This window comes from Xenopus tropicalis, chromosome 4, assembly GCF_000004195.4.
Source record: "Xenopus tropicalis strain Nigerian chromosome 4, UCB_Xtro_10.0, whole genome shotgun sequence".
NCBI lineage: Eukaryota > Metazoa > Chordata > Amphibia > Anura > Pipidae > Xenopus > Xenopus tropicalis.
In genome coordinates this window covers 126,084,771-126,109,867 of record NC_030680.2, presented here as the reverse complement: position 1 = coordinate 126,109,867, position 25,097 = coordinate 126,084,771, and the positions used below count along the sequence as shown (strand labels likewise).

The 25,097-nt window shown below is 39.6% G+C and overlaps 1 protein-coding gene and 2 long non-coding RNA genes across 8 annotated transcripts in view; 2 read left to right on the top strand and 1 right to left on the bottom strand.

Annotated features, from left to right (window-relative positions):
- The window catches only part of cdhr4 (cadherin related family member 4), a 93,395-nt gene that overhangs the window by 47,919 nt on the left and 20,379 nt on the right, over nucleotides 1-25,097 (top strand). For 3 of the 6 annotated variants that reach the window (XR_004222426.1, XM_031901116.1, XM_031901117.1), the window contains exon 19: nucleotides 17,948-18,046. Coding sequence is in view for 5 of the 6 variants with exons in the window: in XM_031901116.1 (XP_031756976.1) it covers nucleotides 17,948-18,046 (99 nt within the window). In the remaining variant the exon portion in view is untranslated. Of the gene's footprint in view, nucleotides 1-17,936; nucleotides 18,047-25,097 lie in introns of all 6 variants that reach the window. The other 3 variants (XM_031901120.1, XM_031901119.1, XM_031901121.1) reach the window with 1 other exon arrangement.
- LOC116410457 lies at nucleotides 8,707-16,339 on the top strand. Its single transcript, XR_004222427.1, has 5 exons — nucleotides 8,707-8,957; nucleotides 10,848-10,998; nucleotides 12,114-12,213; nucleotides 15,062-15,271; nucleotides 16,277-16,339. It is a non-coding gene; the product is annotated as an uncharacterized LOC116410457 (long non-coding RNA).
- LOC116410458 lies at nucleotides 22,922-23,387 on the bottom strand. The gene is made up of 2 exons (XR_004222428.1): nucleotides 23,248-23,387; nucleotides 22,922-23,066 (listed from the first exon to the last, which is right to left on the bottom strand). It is a non-coding gene; the product is annotated as an uncharacterized LOC116410458 (long non-coding RNA).

The following is a 25,097-nucleotide window of genomic DNA, read 5'->3' as shown; positions in this document are numbered from 1 at the left end:
ACTGTGAGAATGGCAGCAGGATGAATTTCCCATTGAAAATCAATAGGTAAAATCTGATTGGCTGTTGTTGGCTCCACCCACTTTTTCTAACTCTGAACTGCAGTTACCAGGTGACTAGCTCTGCAAAGTTTGGAGACCTTAGTATTAATATTTAAAGAATGGCAGCAGTTTAAATTTAAACATATGAAGTCTATAGCTGAAATCTAATTGGTTGTTGTTGGCCCCACCCACTTTTCTAAACTTGGAACATAGTCACCTAGTGACAAACTGTGCAAAGTTTGGGGACCCTGACATTAAACATGTGAGAATGGCAGCAGTTAAAATTTTCCCACTAAAAAAAATGAAAGAAATGTGATTGGCTTTTGGTGGCCCCGCCCACTTTTTCTAACCTTGAGTACAAAGTCACCCAGTGACTGACTGTGCAAAGTTTGCAAACCCTGGCATCAAACCAATAAAATTCAATTGGTGAAATCTGATTGGCTGTTGGTGGCCCCGCCCACTTTTTCAAAACTAAAATTGTAGTCCTCTAGTGACCAACTGTGAAAAGTTTGGGGGCCCTGGGGTTAATACTGTGAGAATGGCAGCAGGTTGAATTTCCCCATTTAGAGTCAATAGGTAAAATCTGATTGGCTGTTGGTGGCTCCACCCACTTACAAAAATACAAAAAACCTTAAATGCGTAGTCACCCAGTGTCTGACTATGCAAAGTTTGGGAACCCTGGCAACAAACCAATAAAAATCAGTAGGTGAAATCTGATTGGTTGTTGGTGGCTCCGCCCACTTTTCAAAACTAAAATTGCAGTCCCCTAGTGACCAACTGTGAAAAGTTTGGGGACCCTGGGGTTATTACTGTGAGACTGGCAGCAGGTTGGATTTCCCCATTGAAAGTCAATAGGTAAACTCTGATTGGCTGTTGGTGGCTCCGCCCACTTTTTCTTACCTTGAACCACAGTTACCTGGTGCCTAACTTTGCAAAGTTTGGGGACCCCGGCGTTATTACTGTGAGAATGGCAGCAGGTTGGATTTCTGCCAAGTCAATAGGTAAAATCTGATTGGCTGTTCACATCTCCGCCCACTTTTGGGCATCCAACAATCATCATATTTTCATTCAGGCTGAGCCCATGATTATGTGATTCAAGTTTGGGGAGTGTAGCCTCAAAGCTGTAAGTTTGGCAGCAGTTTCAATTTCCCCATAAAAGTCAATGGGTACAATATGATTGGCTGTTGTTGGCCCCTCCCACTTTGTGGGTTTAAAAAACAAAACAAAAAAAAAACCTGTATACGTAGCCACCCAGTGACTAACTGTGCAAAGTTTGGAAAATCTGGCATTGTACCAATAAAAATCAATAGGTGAAATTTGATTGGCTGTTGGTGGCTCCACCCACTTTTCAAAACTTAAACTGCAGTCCCCTAGTGACCAAGTGTAAAAAGTTTGGGGACCCTGGTGTTATTACTGTGAGAATGGCAGCAGGTTGAATTTCCGCCAAATCAATAGGTAAAATCTGATTGGCGGTTCACAGCTCCGCCCACTTTTGGGCATCCAATAATCATCCTATTTTCATTCAGGCTGAGCCCATGACTATGTGATTCAAGTTTGGGGAGTGTAGCCTCAAAGCTGTAAGATTGGCAGCAGTTTCAATTTCCCCATTAAAGTCAATGATTAAAATTTGATTGGCTGTTGTTGGCCCCTCCCACTTTGGGGTCATCCAACAAATGTTGCTGCTTCATTCGGGGTGACCCCATTATTATGTTATTCAACTTTGGGGGGTGTAGCTTCAAAGTTGTGTCAGTTTGAAAATCTTCCCTGTCAAAGTCAATGGGAAAATTGGGGGGTTCGGAGCGGCGCCACAAAAAGACGGGGGGCGCAATAGCTTAGAAAAGCACAAGCAACCTGCTCCGCTATAGGGCAAAGATGTGTGGGGAGTTTGGGTGTTGTACCCCTAAAACTGTAGGAGGAGTAGCGTTTAGAAAATGGGGGGCACTAAGAAGAAGAAGAAGAAGAAGCGGAAGAATAAGCCAAAGTGGAAGAACAGTCTGTGGGGGGGGGGGGGGGGGTTCAACCCAACATAATAACAAAAATTAAACCACAGTTTTGTAAAGAACGATTAGAATCTAAACATTAACTTTGGCATCTATTGAAAAACTGCTGATAACTGCATTTTCTTTCTATTTGCAAAACAGGCTAGAGGACTCCTTTAATCTGGGAGATACCATCATCCTCATTTATTTATATAGCGCCAGCAAATTACGCAGCACTTTACAATCAATTTAAAAAGGATCAGAGGGCCCTGCTCGCATTTTCATAATTAAAATGATTTAGGTTTGCATAAAAGCCATAGTCTTAACCAATTTTGTATATATACAATGATAATAAATAGACAGAGGGACTGTGGATAAGAGATGAGATTTACAGTTTTGTTTTCTAAGATCTCTTTGGAATATAGAAGGGACCTCCCTCCTCTTGTCTCTTTGACTCTTAACTGTACCTTGTATTTATTGGTATACTTATTTATCTATTATTATCTTAATAACCCCCTGTGTGTATTAATCTATTATACTGTACAGCGCTGCGTACATAAGTAGCACTTTATAAAGATATACATACTGTACATACATATAGAAAAATTACTCACTTTTGGTTCTGATGTTATTCTTGAATTTGTGCTTTCAGCAAAGGCACATGTAGCACCTTCAACTGAAAAGCACAAAATGAACAGATTGTACAGGGGTTGTTTACAGTGTGATCACATTGTGATGTCATAATGGTGACCTACTTTCAGCCAGCCTGTGACTATGTTACTATGGTAACCTCTCCTAGTGATGTCATAGGGAAGGGAATGAGAATGATAACAGGCCTAACACTAATGTTGGCAAATACTGGGGAATCTAAATCCCTGGACTAAATATTTTTAATGATACCTACTGAACAGAAAATGGGAAATAATATAAAACATTAAAGGCAGGCTTAAGGCTTAATACCATATGCTTATAATTTCGTTGCTACAGTTACAACTCTAGGTAACATAATAACAAACATTAAACCACAGTTTTGTAAATAGAAATGTTGTATAAAGGGCCAAGCTATTTTTGACATTTTGTGCCCATCTGTTTTAGGGACATACTGTACATACTGAAACCAAAATTTTAAAAGGCCCATTGAAAGGCCAATATCCCCTACATCCTCTTGGGTACAAACACAATATTCTAAAGCAGTGATCCCCAACCAGTGGCTCAGGGGCAACATGCAACATGTATTGCCAAACAGAGCCTTCTATAGGCTGCCAGTCAACATAGGAGCTACCAAATAGCCAATCACAGCCCTTATTTGGCATCCCTGGGAACTTTTTACATGCTTGTGTTGCTCCCCAACTATTTTTCATTTAAATATGGCTCACGGGTCAAAAAGGTTGGGGGTCCCTGTTCTAAAGTATAACGCCTAGAAGAAATGGTTTTACAAAGCACTAAAATGATGGAGAAAAAGGTTTATGAATAGTTTTACATGGTAACCACACAATTCTGTAAATTGCACACACAGAGGCAACAGTTGTACAGGTATGGGATACATTATCTGGAACCCCCTTATACAGAAAGCTCTGAATTACGGAAAGGCCATCTCCCATAGATTCCATTTTAATCAAATAACTCCAGTTTTTACAAAGGATTTCCTTTTTCTCTGTTGAAATAAAACAGTACCTTGTACTTGAGCCCAACTAAATTGTAATGAATCCTTATTGGAGGTAAAACAATCCTATAGGGTTTATCTATTGGTTAAATGATTTTTAGAAGACTTAAGTTTTGGAGATCCAAATTATGGAAATATCTCTTATCCGGAAGACCCCATGTTCCAAGCATTCTGGATAAAAGTGATATGCTATTAGTTAAAACATTTTTCCAAGTGAGGCATAAGTACAACATGTTATACTCATGGTAAGATCACAAACTGTAATTGATTTTTGTTCTCAGTATAAAGCAGCAGATGGAAAAGTCAAGCAAATACGTTTCAAATAATAAACAATAGAAATACTTTGTTATCACAGAAGCTATCACAGAGTAATACCAATGCCCAATCACCTCTCCACCCACCACAGGTTCTCTATTCATAATTGGCCCTTGCTGATGCCTCTTGTTAATTTTGGAGTGTGTAACTAATGAAATTGCCAACAAATGGAAGAGACATTTGCACCCAGGATTGCCACATCAGTGGCAAAACAAACCTATTGGGTTTATTTTATGTTTAAATTTTTTATGTTAAAATAAAACATTATTTTGCCTAGTCCTGCACTTAAGGGCAAATGCCCATACCTGGTGCACTCTTACCTTCCAATTTGTGCCTGTATGTTACCCAACCACTTAGATTGTAAGCTCTACGGGGCAGGGACCTCCTTCCTACTGTCTCTCATACCACATGGAACGTATTCCCTGTGTATTTATACTTATTTTTTATAACACTTGTCCTCACTGTGTGCAACTTTGTATATTGTAAGATTGTACAGCGCTGTGTAACCTTGTGGCGCTTTATAAATAAAGTTATACATACATACATACTAGACAGACTCCTAGAATGGTGAGAGGATTTGGGAAAACAAATCTGCAATAGAATTCAAAAGAATGGATTAAACAGAAGCAAAACAGTCTTTCCTCTAGGAAAGACCAAGGGCCTAAAACCATCTCCCTAGAGAAGTTGCACTGAAATTGCCCCTATTGGGGCTCACACCAGTGGGTGGGGCCAACATGACTGGTAGGGTGAAATTTGGGAGTTATAGCTATTTGGCCTATTGGGTATTTCTGGGAGCCCAATACGAAGGTCGGCAAGAGTGAGTTTAAGAGTGAACACAATGGAACTATGGCTACATTACTAATACGAGAAAAAAAAAACATGGGAGACATTAACTGAAATTCCAAATTGTAGATGCAGTACCCAAAATGAGGAGGAGAGAGAATTTAAATTAATAAATTTTCTTATAAAAAATGTTGGAATGTTGGAAGAGTTTATTTTTCAAACAAAATGATTAACAATAACAAAGAAAAAGAAAGAAGCAAGGAAGAAAAAAAGGGGGGGGGGAATGAAGGAGGACAAAAAGGATGAGGCAAGGGCACAAATCACACCGTGGCCAGGTATTAGGCAGGTCAACCCAGGTCCCCCATACAGCATTTCTTACAACATTTTTAAGGAACACAATACATTTGGAGCGAGATGACCTTCTAAATGACATGCTATACATTTTGTTATTTGAATTTGTAATGATGTGTTAATAAAAGTATACACAAGGTGCTGCTGTAGCCATGCACATAAAAGGAAGGGCATGATACTTGAATGTTAGCTTGATTTAAAAAAAAAAAGCCCACAAGGGGCATGATACATTGCTGTTTCCCTGTAAGTGCTAATAAGGGATGTAAAGCCTATTTCTGTTGAGAAAAAAAAAATTCCAAGGTAATTCCACGTTCTATCACAATAAAATATGAACATTTTAATTGACAGCAAAATACAGGAAATACATAGATGTGCGCTCCCTTTCCCTAGACACTGGATTAGGAACAAATGTAATTAATCAAATTGTGTAATTGCATAAGTCGCATATAAAGTTACGGCAAAACTTAGGCAATTTCTGTATCTTCTGCTTAAGTAACTTGCATATCACACAAAAGACAATGCAGAAAAGCTTTGCAGAGACAAACTCCACTGACCCCCAAGATAAATTCCACTTCCCCCAATAAACTAACTGACTTATTAACACATTAATTATTCACTGTAACTATTTATATGAACTGCTTATTATAGAGTAACATCAGCTGTTTATATTGGGATCTATTTACTGAATTTTATCAGCTTCTACATGAACTTTCCAGCAGGGGAATGACTGGTTATTGACTTCATTGGGCCCCCACACCTTACGTAGCTTATGCAAAAATTTATGCTACTTTCAAAAAAACTTATGAATGAAATCCACTGACCAACAATTAAAAGACACACTTATTAGCACATTAATGACTTTTTCTATTTTGTGAACTACTACTGACTAGTTATTGGGCCTCTAAACTTACGCAGTTTATGGAACCTATGCAAAAACGCAGGGCTGTGGAGTCGGTAGATAAATTCTCCGACTCCGACTCCTCAGTTTCTGATACTTCCGACTCCGACTCCTCTGTTTTTAATATGCTAATGTGTTTTATACATCCAGGAAGGGGCACTTAAAACACAACTGAACTGATAATAAACTGATATACAATTTTATCTATACTCCTAATGATTTCCCTAGAATCCCATAGTCATGTTTAAAGTTTAAGCTAACATTACAGCTGAATTACAGCAGTTTTTCAAATGTTTTAAAGCTTCAGTCTTAAACTATTGACTATCCATTCCCTTCACGTATACAAGTATTTCTAGTCCTGCAATTTTTTTTTACTTAATTAGTTATCAGTGAGAGTTAGGCTGGGTTCCCAGTGGGCATTGTGTTCCCTGTAACAGAGGAACACGACGCAGTGTAGCTGCCGCACCTTAACTGTGCGTTACGTCCCATTTAGTGAAGCATACAGTCAATGAAAAGCTTCATGGTCACTCAACGTGTTCGTTTATGCACTGCGTGCATTGGGCTTTATTCTTATAGCAGAGAAGTAACTAATTATGACTGTGAATTGGGACATTTAAACTTGCTTTATTTTTTTTTTTTTATTCCCATTTAAATTTAGTAGGAGTCGGAGTCGGTTCATTTTTTGCCGACTCCGACTCCAGGTACCCAAAATTGCCTCCGACTCCTCGACTCCGACTCCACAGCCCTGCAAAAACGTAGCAGGGTCAGGTAGGTGGGAATAGGTTAAACCAGGGCTGTGGAGTCAGTAGATAAATTCTCCAACTCCGACTCCTCAGTTTCTGATACTTCCGACTCCACGACTCCGAATCCTCTGTTTTTAATATGCTAATGTATTTTATACATTCATACAGTCAATGAAAAGCAAGCTTCATGGTCACTCAACGTGTTTGTTTATGCACTGTGTGCATTGGGCTTTATTCTTATAGTAGAGAAGTAATTAATTATGACTGTTTGTGAATTGGGACATTTAAACTTGCTTTATTTTTTTTTTAATTCCCATTTAAATTTTTTGCCGACTCCGACTCCAGGTACCCAAAATTGCCTCCGACTCCACAGCCCTGGGTTAATCTTAAGGCAAACTCCACTGACCCCCAATAAACTGAATGACTTATTAGCACATTAATCAATGGAACTTTTTAGGCTGATGTCAGACGTGGCGTATTCTTGTCAAGCCGAAAAACGCTTGCAGAGAATACGCCCCGCTACTGTAAATGCGTCCTACCTGTGCCTGCACCCGAATGAATGAGATCCGCTCGGGTGCAGGCACATGCAGCGAAATACGCATAATAACGAGAGAGAGAATGCAAAGTCTCGCGTTTTATTCGTATTTCGGCTACATGTACCTTCACCGGAGCTTATCTCATTCATTCCGGTGCAGGCACAGATAGGAGGCTGAGGGCGTAATTTCAGCAACCGTTTTTTGGCTTACCAAGAATACGCCACGTCCGACATCAGTCTTAGGCTAATGCCATACGAGGCGTAGGGCGGATATTTTCGGCAAGCGGAAAAGCACTTGCTGAAAATTCCGCCCTACGCCTCCTACATGTGCCTGCACCCGAATGAATGAGATATGCTCGGGCGCAGGCACATGTAGCCGATATACGCATGAAAACGCGTGATAATGGAAAGTCTTATGTTTTCATGCGTATATCGGCTACATGTGCCTGCACTCGAGCGTATCTCACTCATTCGGGTGCAGGCACATGTAGGAGGCGTAGAGCGGAATTTTCAGCAAGTGCTTTTCCGCTTGCCAAATATATCCGCCCTACGCCTTTTGTGTGGCATTAGCCTTATATGATCTTCTTACTATAGAGTAACATCAGCTGTTTATATTGCACACACAAGGGGCATGGCCAAGATTTTGGTACTATGTGCTTGTGTTCATGGAGGGGCCCCAAAGTTTCTGATAGTGGCCCAGTGAAACCTCAGTTTTACATCCCCTGATTTTCCTGCATTTTACACAAAACATTTGTTTTGTGGCCCCACTAATATATAACGCATAATAAACTCGTTGAAAGATCTCATTCTATTTGCCCAGTAGGTCCAAGACGCAGACCCAAACAGCACCTTTTAACCATTGGTTAAGTGCTTTGCTGTTGTTTAAATACAACTAGAGTTGCCGCCTCAAGTCCCTCTTGCCTGTTTGAGAAGTGCTGGTAGGAATACCCTTTAAAAACAGGACATGAAAGTCACAACTTAATGTGGAAAAAACACCTGTATTTCAGCTTGCATAACTGCATATAATCCTATGAAGGCAGCACTATGATACATGGCAATATAGTCCCAGTGTGAGGGTGCGATCATTATCTTGCCCCATGGATATGTAGCCACTGGACAGACTTTAATCAAGTCCCTCTTGCCAAACAGGCTTTAATCTCAATCTTATTAATAGGGAAGAAAGATAAACGCATAAGAACGCCATTTTTTTCAGAAAAGGTGGTACCCCATTCACATTACAGCAAAAAGCCACGACCATGGAGCTGGGCCCCCGGGCCCACAGAGAACTTCACGTCATGGGCCCAGAAAGGGCTGAGAGCAATTGCCCTCGACTGAGCAGCTTCAACTGTCAGTGTATATGACAGCGGCTCTAGTGGGCGGTCCTTGAGTGAGAATGACAATTGTCTTACCCTATGGAGAGAATGAGTGCTATAGTGAGGCAGGACCTATTGCCTCATGTATGTGTGGGAGGAGGGGCTTAGTCTGACTGTTGCCATGACACTGGCGCTCCGAGTCGCCGTCTAGTTGATTTGAACAGAATTGGAGCGGGTGAGGGGAGCTAGGACCGGGGAGGAGAGATTCGCGGGCAGCGGCCCCCCAAATCCCTGCCCGGGAAAAGCACCGGGGGAGGCAGCTGGAAAGGAAAGTGGAGGTATGGCGCTAGGTGTAATCCTTCTGTGGGGCTTGAGGGGACTGGGCATCTTTGGGGGCAGGGGGAGTCAGCTCGCAAATACCCTGGTTTGGAAGCTGCCAATTGTTTATGAAAAAATCAGCCAGCAGTGAAAGTGTTAAATGAGATGGGCCATAACTGTACAAACTATGAGGATTCTTTGCCCCACATAAACCTTCATGTGGCTAATGATAAAACAAGTTGCTGACGTGCTGTTTCTCTGCTCAGGATTATGTTCTCTATTGTTGATTTTACTATACCATGTTAGGGACAAATGCTGAGGTAAGAGCAATGAATTATGGGGGCAGGTAGTGAGCGTGTGAGTCAAGGGTTTCCAGGGGAGATGCTGTCATTGGTTTTAAAATCCTACCTATCAAAGTAACTGATCTCTGTAGGACAAAAGTAGCTAAAACAAGGTATTTACATGACCAATGGATAGAGGTTTTTTGTTTGTTTGTTTTTTTTACCATTTGCCTATTAGCAAGGCACAGAACATTTACACCAATTGTAGAGTAAAATACCCTATGACCAACTTCATAACTAGACTGGACTGGCCCCCCTGCAAAAAAAAAGCTTCCCTCCACCCCATGTCCAATGCCCCACTCTGCTGTTCGCTTGTTTGTGGTGGGTGTTGGCGTTAGAAGTACCAAATAGCAGACCCTGTATTTCAGGTCCCCTCACAAAAATTTTTTACAGTTATCAAAACAACACCAGTTCAAATTGTGCATTTATCTTTTACTGCAACACAGTGAGTAAATGTTTAATTACAGGTATGGTATTACTTATCCAGAAACCTGTTTTTAATCAAGCTCCAAATTATTGGAAAGCCATCTTCCATAGAAACCATTTTAAATCAAGATGTAAAAATAAAATGTAACTTGTACTTGATCCTAACTAGGCTACATGAATCTATATTAGTGGTAAAAAGTAGTAATAAAATATATAAGCCCGACTAGCCCAGTTTGTGGCCTGTTATGGGTTGGTTTGCCAAATCCTGTTCACCTTATTAACTCTTTGGCAAACTGTTAAAGGAACAGTAACATCAAAAAATTAAAGTAAATAAAATATAATGTGTTGTTGCTCTGCAAAAAACTGGTGTGTTTGCTACAGAAAAGCTACTATATAAATAAGCTGCTTTGTAGCCATGGGGGCAGCCATTCAAGCTGGAAAAAAGGAGAAAAGGCACAGGTTACATAGCAGATAACTAGTAGATAAGCCCCATATAATGGGGGTTTATCTGCTATCTGCTAAGTAACCTGTGCCTTTTCTCCTTTGAATGGCTGCCCCCATGGCTACACAGCAGCTTACTTATATAAATTATAGTAGTCTTTCTGAGGCAAACACACCAGTTGTACCAGTGCAGGGCAACAGCACATTATATTGTAATTACTTTTATACACTTTCATTTTTTGGTGTTACTGTTCCTTTAAATAGCTGCAAAACTACATTGTAATGATTAATGTACCTCTGTTGTAAAATATGTGGATGAGAAGTCACCTTGGAGTTCCATGACCTGTAAAAAAGCACTTGCCATGAGCCTTGTGCCTTTATATAGTCATGGAACTTCTTAGTGACTTAATATACTTCTATTTTACAATAGGGAGTATATTTTTTCCCCTATATATCATTCTTTATTCCTGCTATCGCCTGGTGCATGTTTCTAAAACTAAATTGATATTGTTTGTATGAGGACTGCACATGGTATAAAATCACACACTGTAGGCGCTGGCAAAGGCTGACTACATTAAGGATCAATCGAGGGACCCTAATATTTTTATACTGCTACAGCAAACCCACACATTAACTTAATCAAAATTTAAAGCTATCAGGAGCTAAGATTTTTTTTTTTCTTTCTTCATTTTTTCCACGCAGAACTGAGGTTCCGGAAACAACGGCGATCAACTGACTACTTGTGAGTTTCACTTGCACAGATCCAGATGTGAACAGCACAAAACTCACATACAGCATAATCCCCAATGCTTACTCTCTGTACTCCTTCCGCATGTCTGGGTCACAACTACTGGTAAGAGCGGGTACAGGGACTCATAACTTGTGCTACTATGTAAGATATGGTGCATCACTGTGAAAATGGGGCAACCATACATAACTTAACTTTCTGCTCATTAACTTTTTGTTAAGTTGCTTCAATCTTTTTACATATCCAGCTGAGTTTGTTCTCGTTCATCATGTATTCTTACTGCTGGTATTTTCCTTTTTTTTTTTTTTAAGATAACAGAAAAGTCTGTCTCTGCTTGCCTAATAATGCCCTTTAACCAAACCTTGCTCAGTATAAGGAAGGAAAGCAGTGCTGGACTGTGGTAAATTAGGCCAAACAGATTCCAAGGGCAGCTACTTCAATATTTCTTAATTGTGCCATGGCAGTATATATTTATGTTATCATGTAAAACACACACATTATTATCTTCCAATTTCCCCATGCCTTTCTTAGAAGAGCTTTATAATTTTGGTGTAAATCTACTGCCTGGTGCTTTTACTTTCCCTATCTGGTCCCCCATGTTGCTCTATGAGGGGGTGGCCATATTTGTGCATCAGGAGTCTGTTCGCATTAGAAGCTATAGCTGACAGGTTGGCAAAACAGTCAGGTTTATGAACTTCAAAAAAGTAGTTTCAAGTAACAGTCATTTACATAACATAACCTATAGGTAACTTTTAATGTACATTAATATTTTAAAGAGTATTTTTTATATCAGAATCACTTTAAGCTTTCCCTCACTTTTACCTTTTCTTCTGTTCTCTCCTTCTCTGTCCCTTCCATTTTTCATGTGCTCCCTATATTTTGTTTATTTTTCCCTTTTTTTTTATACTGTTTATTTTTTTGTTTTGTGCCCAACACCCTTGTGATTTTTAATTTTACTCTTTTCACTTTACCTTTTTTATTCTGCCCTTTACTTTTTATGATTGTTGAGTCCCCTTCCTTGTTCACCTTTTGCATCTCCTGAATCACCCATCACCACCCTTCTCTCTTCTGTTTTCTTAGCGTTAAGTTTGCCTGCTCTCCATGTCTCTTTAACCCTGAAATCTTGGGCAGTGTGGCAACTAAAGATTTTTATACCGCTGCTGCATGAAAAAAAAATTCATGCCAGAAAATGTGTAATAAGTAGCCCTTCTATTTCTCAGGTAAACCAGATCTTAACCTGTGATTCTGCTGTAATGGCCAGTGTAAATTTCCAGTATGCAGCCACAGTTGTGAGTGATGGTGGCTCTCCTCCACTTACCAGTGAGTATCACTGTCAAATTTTTCTCAAAAAATGTATTCATATACAGCAGCAGAATCAATTTGCTGTCTCTTCCACAACTGGCTTTTCAGGGAAAACTATAGTGATCACGAAGCCAGGAACTAGTGCCACAGAATGCCATTTATTTGCTTTGACTATGAAGATTTTCATTCATCCAGGTCATGGTATATCTAGTATAAATAAATCTAGTTGAACTGAAGAAGCTGCTCGGATGAGTAGTGAAACGTCTTCAATGATTACTTAAGAAGTCCAGTTGCTTTAGATTTATTTATACTAGATACATTTATTTGCTAGTTGTTTAGTTATTGCTGCTACATGTGCCACTGAAGGAAGACATTACTGTACTCACTTCCCATAATGACATCCATCTACTTCAGTTTGGAAGATGGCTGCCAGTCAGTGGCGTAACAAATTATACAGCAGACCCCACGGTTGTAGGGGGGCCTGGACCTCATGGTCTGCTGTATTGTAGTCCTACCACCCCGGCCCCTCTCCTACTTTTTTTTTTTTTTTTTAAATGGAGAGCGGCACTGTCCGGGAGGTTCGACGCAGGCCTGGAGGGGGGTGGTGGAGGAGGGACTGTTCACACCAGGCTTCCGGACCTCTGGATTTCCGATCAATGGCAGTTAGCACTGGACATCTCAGGGCTTATTTATGAATGCAGCTCATGATGCAAAGTACATTTTTCGAAAACAAATCTCCATAAATACTGAGATTAACTGGCCCCCTGCATGGTTCACACCTCAGATTCAGGCTGTAATTCCCCTGTATTGTTTAAACATGTAAAGTAGTGGTACACCTTTTAATCTTTGCATTGTTCACACCTCAGGATCAGGCTGTAATCACCCACATTGTTCACTTCTTCACACCTCAGACAGTAGGAACAGTGCCAGCATTTTGTCTCTGTATGAATGGCACACACAGGCGGGGAAGGGCAGGCAGAGTATGGCACACACAGGCAGCATAGGGCAGGCAGAGTATGGCACACACAGGCAGCATAGAACAACCAAAGTATGGCACACACAAGCAGCATAGGGCAGGCAGAGTATGGCACACACAGTAGCATAGGGCAGGCAGGGTATGGCACACAAAGCAGCATAGGCCAGGCAGAGTATGGCACACACAGGCAGCATAGGGCAGGCAGAGTACTGCCTGTGTGTGTGTCATACTATGCATGCCTTATGCTGCCTGTGTGTGGCATACTCTGCCTGCCCTATGCTGCCTGTTGGAGGAGAACCTGGCAGTGTGAAATAGCCATTAAATGGTCCCTAAGGTGTGTTGGAGGTTTCTGTGATATCCACAGGCGAGGAAGAGGCATATGGATTTAAGGGTGTTTTAATATGACATCATTCTTTCACATATGCTGGTCTATCCACAGGCGAGGAAGAGGCATATGGATTTAAGGGTGTTTTAATATGACATCATTCTTTCACATATGCTGGTCTATCCACAGGCGAGGAAGAGGCATATGGATTTAAGGGTGTTTTAATATGACATCATTCTTTCACATATCGATGATGGTTGATATCCCCACACTGAGCACCAAGCATTTGGGTTTTTGCTGTGCTACCACCATTAATGTGGGCATGATCTTAAAAGCTGTTGTGATAACATTGGTGTGGTTTTAAGTGGGTGTGGTTTAAAAAGGGGAATACACAATAATGGCTCCACTATGTCAGCTACAGAAATTCCGGCCTTCAGCACCACAGAAGTTGAACAGCACTGATATAGAGGACGAAATTCTGAGACCATTTGCAGTTGGTCTTCATTTTGTATTATTTATGGTTTTTGAATTATTTAGCTTTTTGTTTAGCAGCTCTCCAGTTTAGAATTTCAGCAGCTATCTGGTTGATACGGTCCAAATTACCCTAGCAACCAGGCAGTTGTTTGAATGAGAAACTAGTATATGAACAGGAGAGTGCCTGAATATAATGATTTTTGGGCTCAGTATCAGCTTTTAATAAATAATGAAGACCAATTGAAAAGTTGCTAATAACTGCCAAACTTACTAAAATTTAATTTGAAGGTGAACTTGAAATTTCTGTGTAAAATGCTCTATTTCTGGCTTGCCTAATGAAAGATTTAGAGAGATACACATACTACATTTTTTTTTTTGATACTAGAACCTACATACTTGTTTTAGTGAACGGCGCCGCCATCTTGTCCGGCGTGTCTGTATGGGCTGAAAAGCACAAACAAGCCCCCACCGCACCTGCCCCCCGCTCCCCCCACCTGCTTGTCACAGAGTTCTCCGATGCTGCGTCGCCGTGGCAACCGGACGCTCTTGCTGTGTGCGCATGCGCCGCCTGCAGTAACAAGTCGCCAAGTCTTGAAGGAGCGATGCATTATGGGAATCTTCTCTACACTGCTCAGCATTTTTTTTCCTGTTTGGCTTCTGATCTTCTGAACGGGTGAAGTATGGGGAGACTTAAGGGCACTATTGAGACAACTGAAGGTATGCCTGCACCTCGAGATTAACTCTTTATTAGCCTTTCCTTCTCCTTTAACCGGTTTACTGTCAACGACGTATGGGATACGTTGTGGCAGAAAAAGGGTTTAACTGCCAACAACGTGTCTAATATGTCGTTGGCAGATAATGGATTCTCTCTGCAGCAGCGGCATGTGCGATGACAGCCCCCTGGGCAACGAGCCAGGGGGGCTGTCATGGCGGTCCTGTGACGCGATCGCCTGCTTCCTGCCTCCCCCCCAGCGCCGGCCCTGTGACTTACTGCTCCCACGACTGCAGATAGAGGACAGAGCAGCGATCTGATCACCTGATTGAGTTTAAATATACCACACTATGTAGTGGATTTTATGATTTATACACAGGTAATATCAACAATCGATATGCTTGGAAACACTGTAAGACACAACCTTTTCTCCTACAACAACAATGGTGTTTTCAATCCTCTGACATTTGAACTCCTGGTCCTGGTGACAGACAGCACAAATCCCCCTCAGTACAGTACCACGGCAACTGTGATTGTTAATGTTATTCCATGGACTACTACACAGCCCACCACTACGTCAACCACCACGGTGAGGAGTCACATGAAATATCTTTAAACTTATACCTGTATGAGCATTTATTTATAAAGTATGGGTATAGGATCCATTATCCGAAAGCCCCTTATCCAGAACGTCCCAAATTACGGGAAGGCCGTCTCCCATAGACTCCATTATAAGCAAATAAAAAATTATTTCCTTATATAAATAAAACAGTACAGGATCCCAACTAAGATATAATTCATCCTTATTGGGGTTTATTTAATGTTAAAATTATTTTTCAGTAGACTTAAGGTATGGAGATCCAAATGATGGAAAGACCCCTTATCCGGAAAACCTTGGTCCCGAGCATTCTAGATAACAGGTCCTATACCTGTACAAGGAAATCACACAGTAATAATAAAACGTACAAGGGGACAATAAATAAGAGCCATAGATCTGCACAAGAGCTTACAATTGAATGGTTAGAGGAAATATTAGGGTGTCTTAGAGACATGTTTCTGTATTTTAGAGCAGACAATTAAATGTTTTCTCTCATTAATAACCAGGTTAAGATAAAAATAAATATTTTGATGAGGTGAGGCACGTAGGTACTCTGTACTGTTGGCACTATGCACAGGGACAGCTAAATAAGGCTTTCTGGGGAAAGTAGCCACTGCCTACTGAACATTTTCAAAAATTAAATGAATGTGATACTATTTACAAACTGGGTGTATTTCCCCTTTAAGGATAAGACTAGAGTCCAATGTATGTAACCCACTTATTGTACAGCGCTGCGGAATATGTTGGCGCTTTATAAATAAATGTTAATGTAAAAGATAAATCCTACTAATACAAAACTGGCTAAGTCTCCATTTCACACAAGTGTGTCAGTGTGTCACAGCTTATTTTATATTTCATCCACTAAGCATTTAAATGATTGAAGATATGTTTTACTTTGCTCCAGGTTTTGCACATCTCTCATACATATTTCATTTGACTTCCATAGAAAAACCCTTTTAGATTAAATTCAGCTGAGTTCTCTTAATTTGTATGCAGACTCCACAGAAACAAACAAGGATTGTGAATGGAACAGTGACATAGATGTATCGGACCCCTTATCAGGAAACCCATTATCCAAAAAGATCCAAATTACGGAAAGGCCATCTCCCATAGACTCCATTTTAATCAAATAATTCACATTTTTAAAAATGATTTCCCTTTTCTCTGTAATAATAAAACAGTATCTTGTACTTGATCCCAACTAAGATATATTTAATCCTTATTGGAGGCAAAACAAATCTATTGGGTTTGATTACTGTTTAAATAATGTTTCTAGCAGACTTTAGGTAGGAGATCCGAATTACGGAAAACCCCAGGTCCCGAGCATTCTGGATAATGGGTCCCATACCTGTACTGGCAACCTGATGTCTAGTTTATGGTGGTCCTGACCATTACTGGTGTGCTCCTTCTCGGAGCCCTATCACTGCTAGCCTGGAAATTAACTAAAGGGCATGTATTGTTATAATGGCAACCAAATTCCCTCTATGCTTTACTCCAGCAGAAGAAGGGTTATTTATGCCTGTATATTATCCACTTCACAGGGAGGGCTTCCTTACTACTGTGACTCTGAACACATGGCACTTAATCTCAGCACATAAAGGCTGATGCCACACAGGGCTGATTCTCGGCCTGCAGAAAACCACAGACCCAGAATGGGCCCCTACGCTGGCATCAGCTTTCTTCCTTTCCTGCACTTGGAACCATTTAATGCAGAAATGGGTGCAGGCAAGAAAGAAGGCTAATGCCAGCGTAGGGGTGGATTCTTGGCTGGCATTTATCCAAAGGCTGAGAATCTGTCACTTGTGGCACTAGCCTTATTTATTTATTTAGCATTTACAGTAATGTTTGTTCCCCCATTTGTGAACTTTTCTGTAGTGTAAAATTATACAGCCCTGCATATGCTACTAGCACTTCATAAATAAAGTTGTACATACATATATTAATCTCTGTATAGCTATGCGGAAATGTGCTGGCACCAGGGCCATTTTAATAAATGGGCAAAAGGGTCATTTGCCCAGGGCCCACCAAGATAGGGGGCTCACAAGCACAGCTTTCATCTGGGCTATCGTTTGGTGGAAACATCCTACAGACCCCTCATTTTAATCAACTGGAAGAGCTCTACAGTGGTTATTTTAATTTGCTTTTTTTCTTGTGGCATCATATTTTGTCATTTTTCTGCTCCCACGGCTGTTGGTCCAGGGTGGCACACATGGGCATCATGTCTACATGATGTTATAATTCACTGAATTACAACTTTAATCATCTCTAAATATTTATTAGTAAAATATTAAATAAGGAGATAATTACTATGGATTTCTCTGTAGTGAAATTTGTTTTCTAATGATTGTTTACAAATTTACAGGTAGCATAGCACTGGATTAACAATATTATGAGAAGTATTTTGCTTTGTGCTTTTGTACTAAAATCTGTGAAATGTAGGCAGAGTCATGTGCAGAAGTGTATAATTGTGGATGCAATTTACTTTCCTCCCTCAGCTGATAACAACCATTTCAACAATAATTTGTTGGGGTCTCATAAAAACCTGAAAGTTCTATATTCATCCTCTAATGTCTGTGCCTGTAATTGCCTGTGTTTCTGACTTATGTTGAGCTGTGGCAACTAGCAATATCTTTTTTTTTTTTTTTTTAATTTTTAGTTCCTTTACAGATGTGGAGAGAACAGCAGAGGCGCCTAAAGAGCCACCACCAGAGCAGCCACCAAACAAGGATAAGAAGAGACATAGCCCCACTTAGCCCTCTGAGCTTGGTACATATTTGCTTTTATCATAGGCAGTTTTTATATTGTATTTGTCATATCAATATGTCTTAATTCTTGACCATGGTCAGGGCCGAATTTCTGTTGACACCCGCCCACCTCGACCGACCCGCACCCCAAGCATTTGTGCACCACACCCGCCTACGCATGCTCGAATGCTCGCCTCTTAACTCATACGGAGCAGTGGGGAGAGGACATGCTAAAGTTTCTTCCATTGCTCGCCACAAATTTGAGCCTGACAATGGTCTTAGTCTTGGTGGTTCCCTGGGAATAAGGCTGTGCCATTACTGGGCTGGATTAGGAAGATAAAATTCTAATTGCCGAAAGAGATAGTAAATTAATACCATTTCTTATGGAACAGGTTCCAGTTGTCCTTCAGAAGCTTCAGCAACAGTTATCAACAACTAATGGCGGTAATGGCAAACAGTATAGTTCTGTAGGAGAGTAACTTACTTTAACTGAAGGATATACTCAAGTGATGAGTATTAATGATGAGATTAAAACTATTTTTGTTGGATGAGAGCTGGCATTAGGGTGAGGACTGGGAAAATGCCCGGGGCGGAACACTTAATAAGAACCCACAAAGCAGCAGCTATATGTAAAGAGAGTGGAAGCCATGATCCAGATAAAGATGGCTACAGAAGGGCAAGACAGGGAGAGTAAATCTGTAGATTACTGTTGCCCAACAGCCACACTGGGGAGAGGTGATGGCTGTGACAACAAACCATGATTCTGGGAAACTTCTGCACTTTTCTTACATGTAATTGTTTGGTTTGATAATGTTCGACAGCTATAGTCACCCCTACTTGAGCTGCCGTTACTGATCTACAATCCTTCTTTCAATTACTGTATTTTTTACAGTAAAACTTAATGTTCAAAAATAACATCAATATATATTCATATGTGTCACTGAGAATTTCATTCAGAATTCAGAACTCAACTTTATAGTATCCAGGAGCGTAAGGACTTAAAACAACTAGCAAATGAAAAGATATATTTCTCCCTGATGTAACTACTGCAGTTTCAGGAGAAGGGAATGTCTTACCAAGCTACGGAATAATGAAGGAAGAATGTGAGATGCATAAGGGCTACTACTGCATTTTGTCTGGCTATTGGTTTGCCTTTGCAAAGGAACAGTGTGTTCCTGGGAGATTATGTCATGGAGCGCATTGATATTTACATTTAAAATATAAGGCAGAGCCACAGAGGCTTGGCAAGAGAGCAGGGGGTATAAAAAGAACAAAGAGACTTGCACTTCAGTTTACTCTCATGTGGCCCTTGTGTATTGCTGGGCTGTAGTGGAGTTATAACCACTTTTCCCTGTATAATTATGACCCTAACACACGTAAATTGTCTAAAAAGATCACTGTATTTTTACTTTGGTACTTTTGATTATTGTCCATTTATTATAATTTGTAGGAACATTCTCAGTACATTTTTAGTGTAACATTCCTCAGGTAATGGATCCAGATCAACAGAACATTGCAATCAGCGATATCCATTCTAAGGAAACCTACTAAAAATGTTAAATTAAGATTAACAAGTTAAGATTTGTTTGACAAAATAGTTGCATTAAGGAACAGATTGGGCAGGGGGATCCTGAGGGATTCACCCCTCCATCGCTGTCTCACTCGTGGCTTGCTGGGTGGTACAGCTGGTGTTGCAGTCTTCTGGCCATGGTGTTGGACAGCAGGCTTACTTCCTCACAGGCCCAAGATAGGCCTCACTCTCTGACTGGAGGGAACGGGTCAGCATCGGGGGACACGTTTCAGAGGCAGATATAGAAATTTGTGGATATTTTGCTGCTCGGATGTTCATTTAAAGAGAACCTGTCAGTTTTCAGTTACCAATAACTTCTAACCTGACAGGTTCTCTTTAAAGTCGGACCTCATTCAGATGCGTCATCCCCGTTCCAGTCCTTGTCCCCCACAACTAAACTTTGAATTCATTTTTCCTGTAGAAATGTTAAAAAGCCAGAATTAATATTTCAGACTACGTTTATCCAATCTTAACCTTTACCATTATTTTGTAAATTACAAAGTAAGCTAACAGTAACCGTTAAGGGCAGATTTAAGAACATTCAAATATTCAGATTTTTAAATTTTTTTAAATTTGAAAAAAGTCATCAACTTGAAAATCTCAATTGTGTCTTTTAAGAATGACATGTTTGAAATCACATTCTAACCTTCATTTCAATGACTTCTATATGAACACGCCAGCTTTTAAATGCCAATTTTTTTGAATCGAGGTTTTGGGTTTTGAATTTGAATGTTGATAAATCTGCTCCTTAGTTTACCACATTGTTAATGGAATTGATTTGCAACAAATCAAGGACGTTTTTACATTTATCATTAGGGTGGTTTAAAGATAATTTAAGTGTTGCCCTCTGGGGTCTCTCAAACATTTGCTGAAGCTTTAGTATTTTTAAATGTAATAGATGTAATCCTGAAGTTGCAGCTATTGTGAGATCCTATTGGTGCCAGTAGTATTGGAACCCATTATTAATTAATTATCACCACATTAGAAGTACATAAATATAAGTATTTGTTTAAAATCTTTAAAATAAATGATTGTACTAGTTTGTAATGTATGTGCTTTAATACTATTACAATAAACTATTATTAATCCAGTTAAACAGTGCAGGTTTAGGACAACTCACATGTTAGGGTTAATATCCACAGGTATCTATTTCAGTAGATGCTTAATCATCTTCATCATCTGTGATCTCCTCTATCCATCTCAAAACTGTTATTCTGGACAATCAATAGAAATGTAAAGTAAGAATTAAAATGATGGTGAAAGTTTAGTAATATGGGTGTAAAAATGAAAAGCAGTTATTTCAACAAAGATAGAAGTGTGTATTTCCTAAACAAATTCCAACAGGGAATTGGGGGTGCAAGGCCGACCATGGCTGCTGCCCCCGGGTTCCCACGCCCCCCCTAACCCTCCGCAGGGGCCCCCGCCACCTGCCCAACATCCTCGGGTGGGGAAGCAGTAATAGGGATTGGGTCTGGGCCGCCGGGGCCCACTGGGTTTTTTCCCGGTATCCCGGCGGCCCAGTCCTACCCTGAATTCCAATTATTACAGTTGATACCATAAAAATGTAAACAATTACCAAACTGATTCTTAATTAAAAAATATAAATCTAGTTTTCATTCCAGTCACACAACCCAAGGCATCCATGACCCCAACTCCAATCTTGTTTCACCCTTATTAAAAATCTTAAATCATTTGTTTCAAGCTGCTAAAAAAAAAACTCCGCTTACCTCTGATAAAGTGCAGGCTAGAACACTGATGTTAACCAATGATTTAGGTTTTTAGGTTTAAGCTTAACAATTGTACCTCTTATATTTAGAAGGAGTTTCTTTCTGGCTTTCCATGAAAGGTTGTTCAAACTCTGGAATAACTGGTTGCATGGAGACCATGTCCGATTCCACATGTTCCACAGATACAACTTTTTCTGCTGGACCATGTATCTCTTCTGTAGATAAAACATTGACTGCTGCCAATGATTCCGGTTCCGTCGCTAAAATATTGACTGGTTCCGCAGGTCCCTGTTCCGTCGATAAAACACCGACTGGTTCCACAGGTCCCTGTTCCGTCGGTAAAATACCGACTGGTTCCACAGGTCCCTGTTCTGTCGGTAAAATACCGACTGGTTCCACAGGTTCCTGTTCTGCCGCGAAAATACAGACTGGTTCAAACATTGGCGGGTCTCTGCATAAATTAGCTATACTGGTGTAACAAAGTTTTCTAAACAAAAGAAATGAAAAGATTGGGTTACAAGAAATTAAGATATTGGGTTAGACAAGGTCTTATTTACATTTTTTTTATCACTGGGTGTGGATTTTTTTTATTAAGAGAGAGGGAGGCCAATGAAGCATATTTGTAAGTGCATGGTTAGGACAATTTAATGCGCCTCCAAAATCATTATCTTAAAGAAATAAAGCAGTGAGATCTCATATAGCATAATGTATAATAGAGGTATTAAAAGATAAATGACATTTCTTTAATAATAAAGCTTAAGCTTTCTCAAGATAAGTAGGAAATATAACAAGGAATTATACATTTATCAGAATTCGAAACTCTTAACAAGTCTGTTACTAACCCTAAAGCATCTCTTTCACCTTTGCAGAATTCTATATTAATCTGTAACATTGAAATAAATCTAAATCTGATAAATCTACTGCTTTGCCTATTGGAAAGGCAGAATATAGTTAAAAACATCAATCGTTAGACTTCTCAAAAACGTAGTAAGTTTGCCAGCTTAATTCGGAATTAGAAGATTTTTTAACAATCAAAAAATTCCTACATGGTAAAGTTCCAGGTCCATTTGCCTCCCCTTTATTTAATTATCCTCAACTTAACTACTTTTGAAATTATTTAACCACAAAATAATTATAGAATCATTTTATCTCTCTTAATTTAGAAAAGGATCTCAAAATATCCTTTCTATCAAATATGCCATACATCAACAATGGTTATCTGCTATAACCTATCAGGAATCCTGACAGTCAGGAAAGGAATAGATTTTAATGAATTGTCACTGTTTTGAGCAGTTTAACAACAATAGTACAATGAGAAACAATCCTAACTTCAGAAAAGAGACTTACCCATTAATAATTGCAAGTATTTGTGGGGATTCCTCATCTTTCCATTGTTTCATGGAAGGAGCTTCAGTTGCCTTCCCCACAGATTTAGTCACAGGAGCCGCCTTCTTTTTCGTCTTCTCCACTTTTTTACTGAACAAAGAAAAGGAATAAACAGTTATGGAACTGCCTTTTGATTTGGTGTTACCTAGATATAATTGCTATATCTATTGTATGTTTGCAATAAGAACATTCCTAACTTCAGAAAAGAGACTTACCCTTTAGGAATTGCTAGTATTTGTGGGCTTTGCGCAGATTTCACTGGCTCATCTGTAGCTTGTTTTATGGAAGGCACTTCAATTGCCTTCCCCACAGATTTAGTCACAGGAGTCGTCTTCTTCTTTTTCTTCTTGACTATTTTCCTGAACAAAGAGAAGGAATAAACAGTTATGGAACTGCATTTTCATTTGGTGTTACCTAGATATAATTGCTAGATAATCTATTGTATGTTTGTTTCAAATAAAGTTGCAGAAAGAGCCACAATGGAAAGCTTACAGTAACAGGGGGGGGGGGGGTATTAAAATGAAAGGATAAATGACTTACTCTTCAGGAATTGCAATTATTTGTGGGCTTTGCCCAGATTTCACTGGCTCATCTGTAGATTGTTTTATAGAAGGCGCTTCAATTGCCTTCCCCACAGATTTAGTCACAGGAGCCTTCTTCTTCTTTTTCTTCTTGACTATTTTCCTGAACAAAGAAAAGAAATAAACAGTTATGGAACTGCCTTTTTATTTGGTGTTACCTAGATATAATTGCTAGATAATCTATTGTATGTTTGCAATAAGAAACATTCCTAACTTCAGAAAAGAGACTTACCCTTCAGGAATTGCTAGTATTTGTGGGCTTTGCCCAGATTTCACTGGCTCATCTGTAGATTGTTTTATGGAAGGCGCTTCAATTGCCTTCCCCACAGATTTAGTCACAGGAGCCTTCTTCTTCTTCTTTGTCTTCTTGACTATTTTCCTGAACAAAGAGAAGGAATAAACAGTTTGGAACTGCCTATTGTATGTTTGTTTCAGATAAAGTTGCAGAATAAGCCACAATGGAAAGCTTACAGTAACAGGGAGGGGGTATTAAAATGAAAGGATAAATGTCTTATTAAATTTTAGCCAAACAGTCCTAAAAAGGCTGTTTTTTGTCACAGCTGAAACTAGATGCTTGACTAGTATGTGTCCCACTGGCCTAATAGTTATTTTACAATAATAATTAAATATGAAAATGTAAGTTATGCAAACGTACTTTCCTGTCACACTGGTTTCATCTTTCAGTTTCTCATCAGCCTTGGCCATCTTTTTGCCTGTGCCAGGCTTATCCCTGTACAAACATATAAAGGTAACAGACAATAAATATAAATCCAGTGTTCTAAAGAATACACATAAACATTGCTTGTGAATATGGAAGAATAAGCAAGCACAGGTTTTGTCCAGTCTTAGGATTGTGTGTATATATATATATATGTATATATATATATATATATGTGTGTGTGTGTGTATGTGTGTGTGTGTAATTGGCAGGTAATGTTAAAAAGTTAAATCAAAGCAATTAAAAGTATAGTAACCATAGTACTAGGTTATAATAAAACAAAATGTCTGAAAGTTAGCACAGATCAGGATATCCCTTCTATGCCTAATTATATCTATAATAGCTCATAGCTTTTAACTCTGTAACTTACTGCTACTAATATTCCTATATCTCTGTTAAATGGTTACATGGTAATTGCTCCAAGTGCTAATATTTGGCAACTGCCACTTATATGCAAGGAATCATTCTCTGTAAACTAAAAGCTGTGTCCTTATACCTTTTGCTTAACAGAAAATAAACTTAACAACGCCTTAAAGGAGAACAAATGGTATAATCCCTGAGGGGTGGCAAAATGTAAGGCACCCCCCAATGATTTATAATCACTTCCTGATACATTTAAGTAAAGGGCAGCATTTTCACTGCACATGCACCTGCAAGGGCCCAGAGAAAAGAAGACAGAAGAGGAAGAAGATTGCAGCAAATGAGCTTATACAAAAATGCCCTGGGCCTTTGCAGTTTTCTGCTAACAGGAGCTCCAGCCCATGATAATTACTGGGGGAGTGTCTGACATTTTCCCCTGTTCCCCGGTGATTATAGCTTTAGTTGTCCTTTAAGAGAAACAAAATGGTTAGTTCCAGGTTACAAACCTTTTAGTAGTTTTGGGTTTAGCGGCCTTAGGCTGGGACTTCTCTATTGCCTTTTCTTCATCATAGATTGGCTTCTTCTTCCTCAGTTTAGCATAGAGAAGGCTGAGCATCTCTAGAGTACAGTTTGTAGATAACCATATCGTTATTTTAGACATATAGGTCTTTAGTTGTAATTCCCCTATTATCTTCATCAGTTTATCAAAGAGGGGCCTGAGTGCGGAGAGC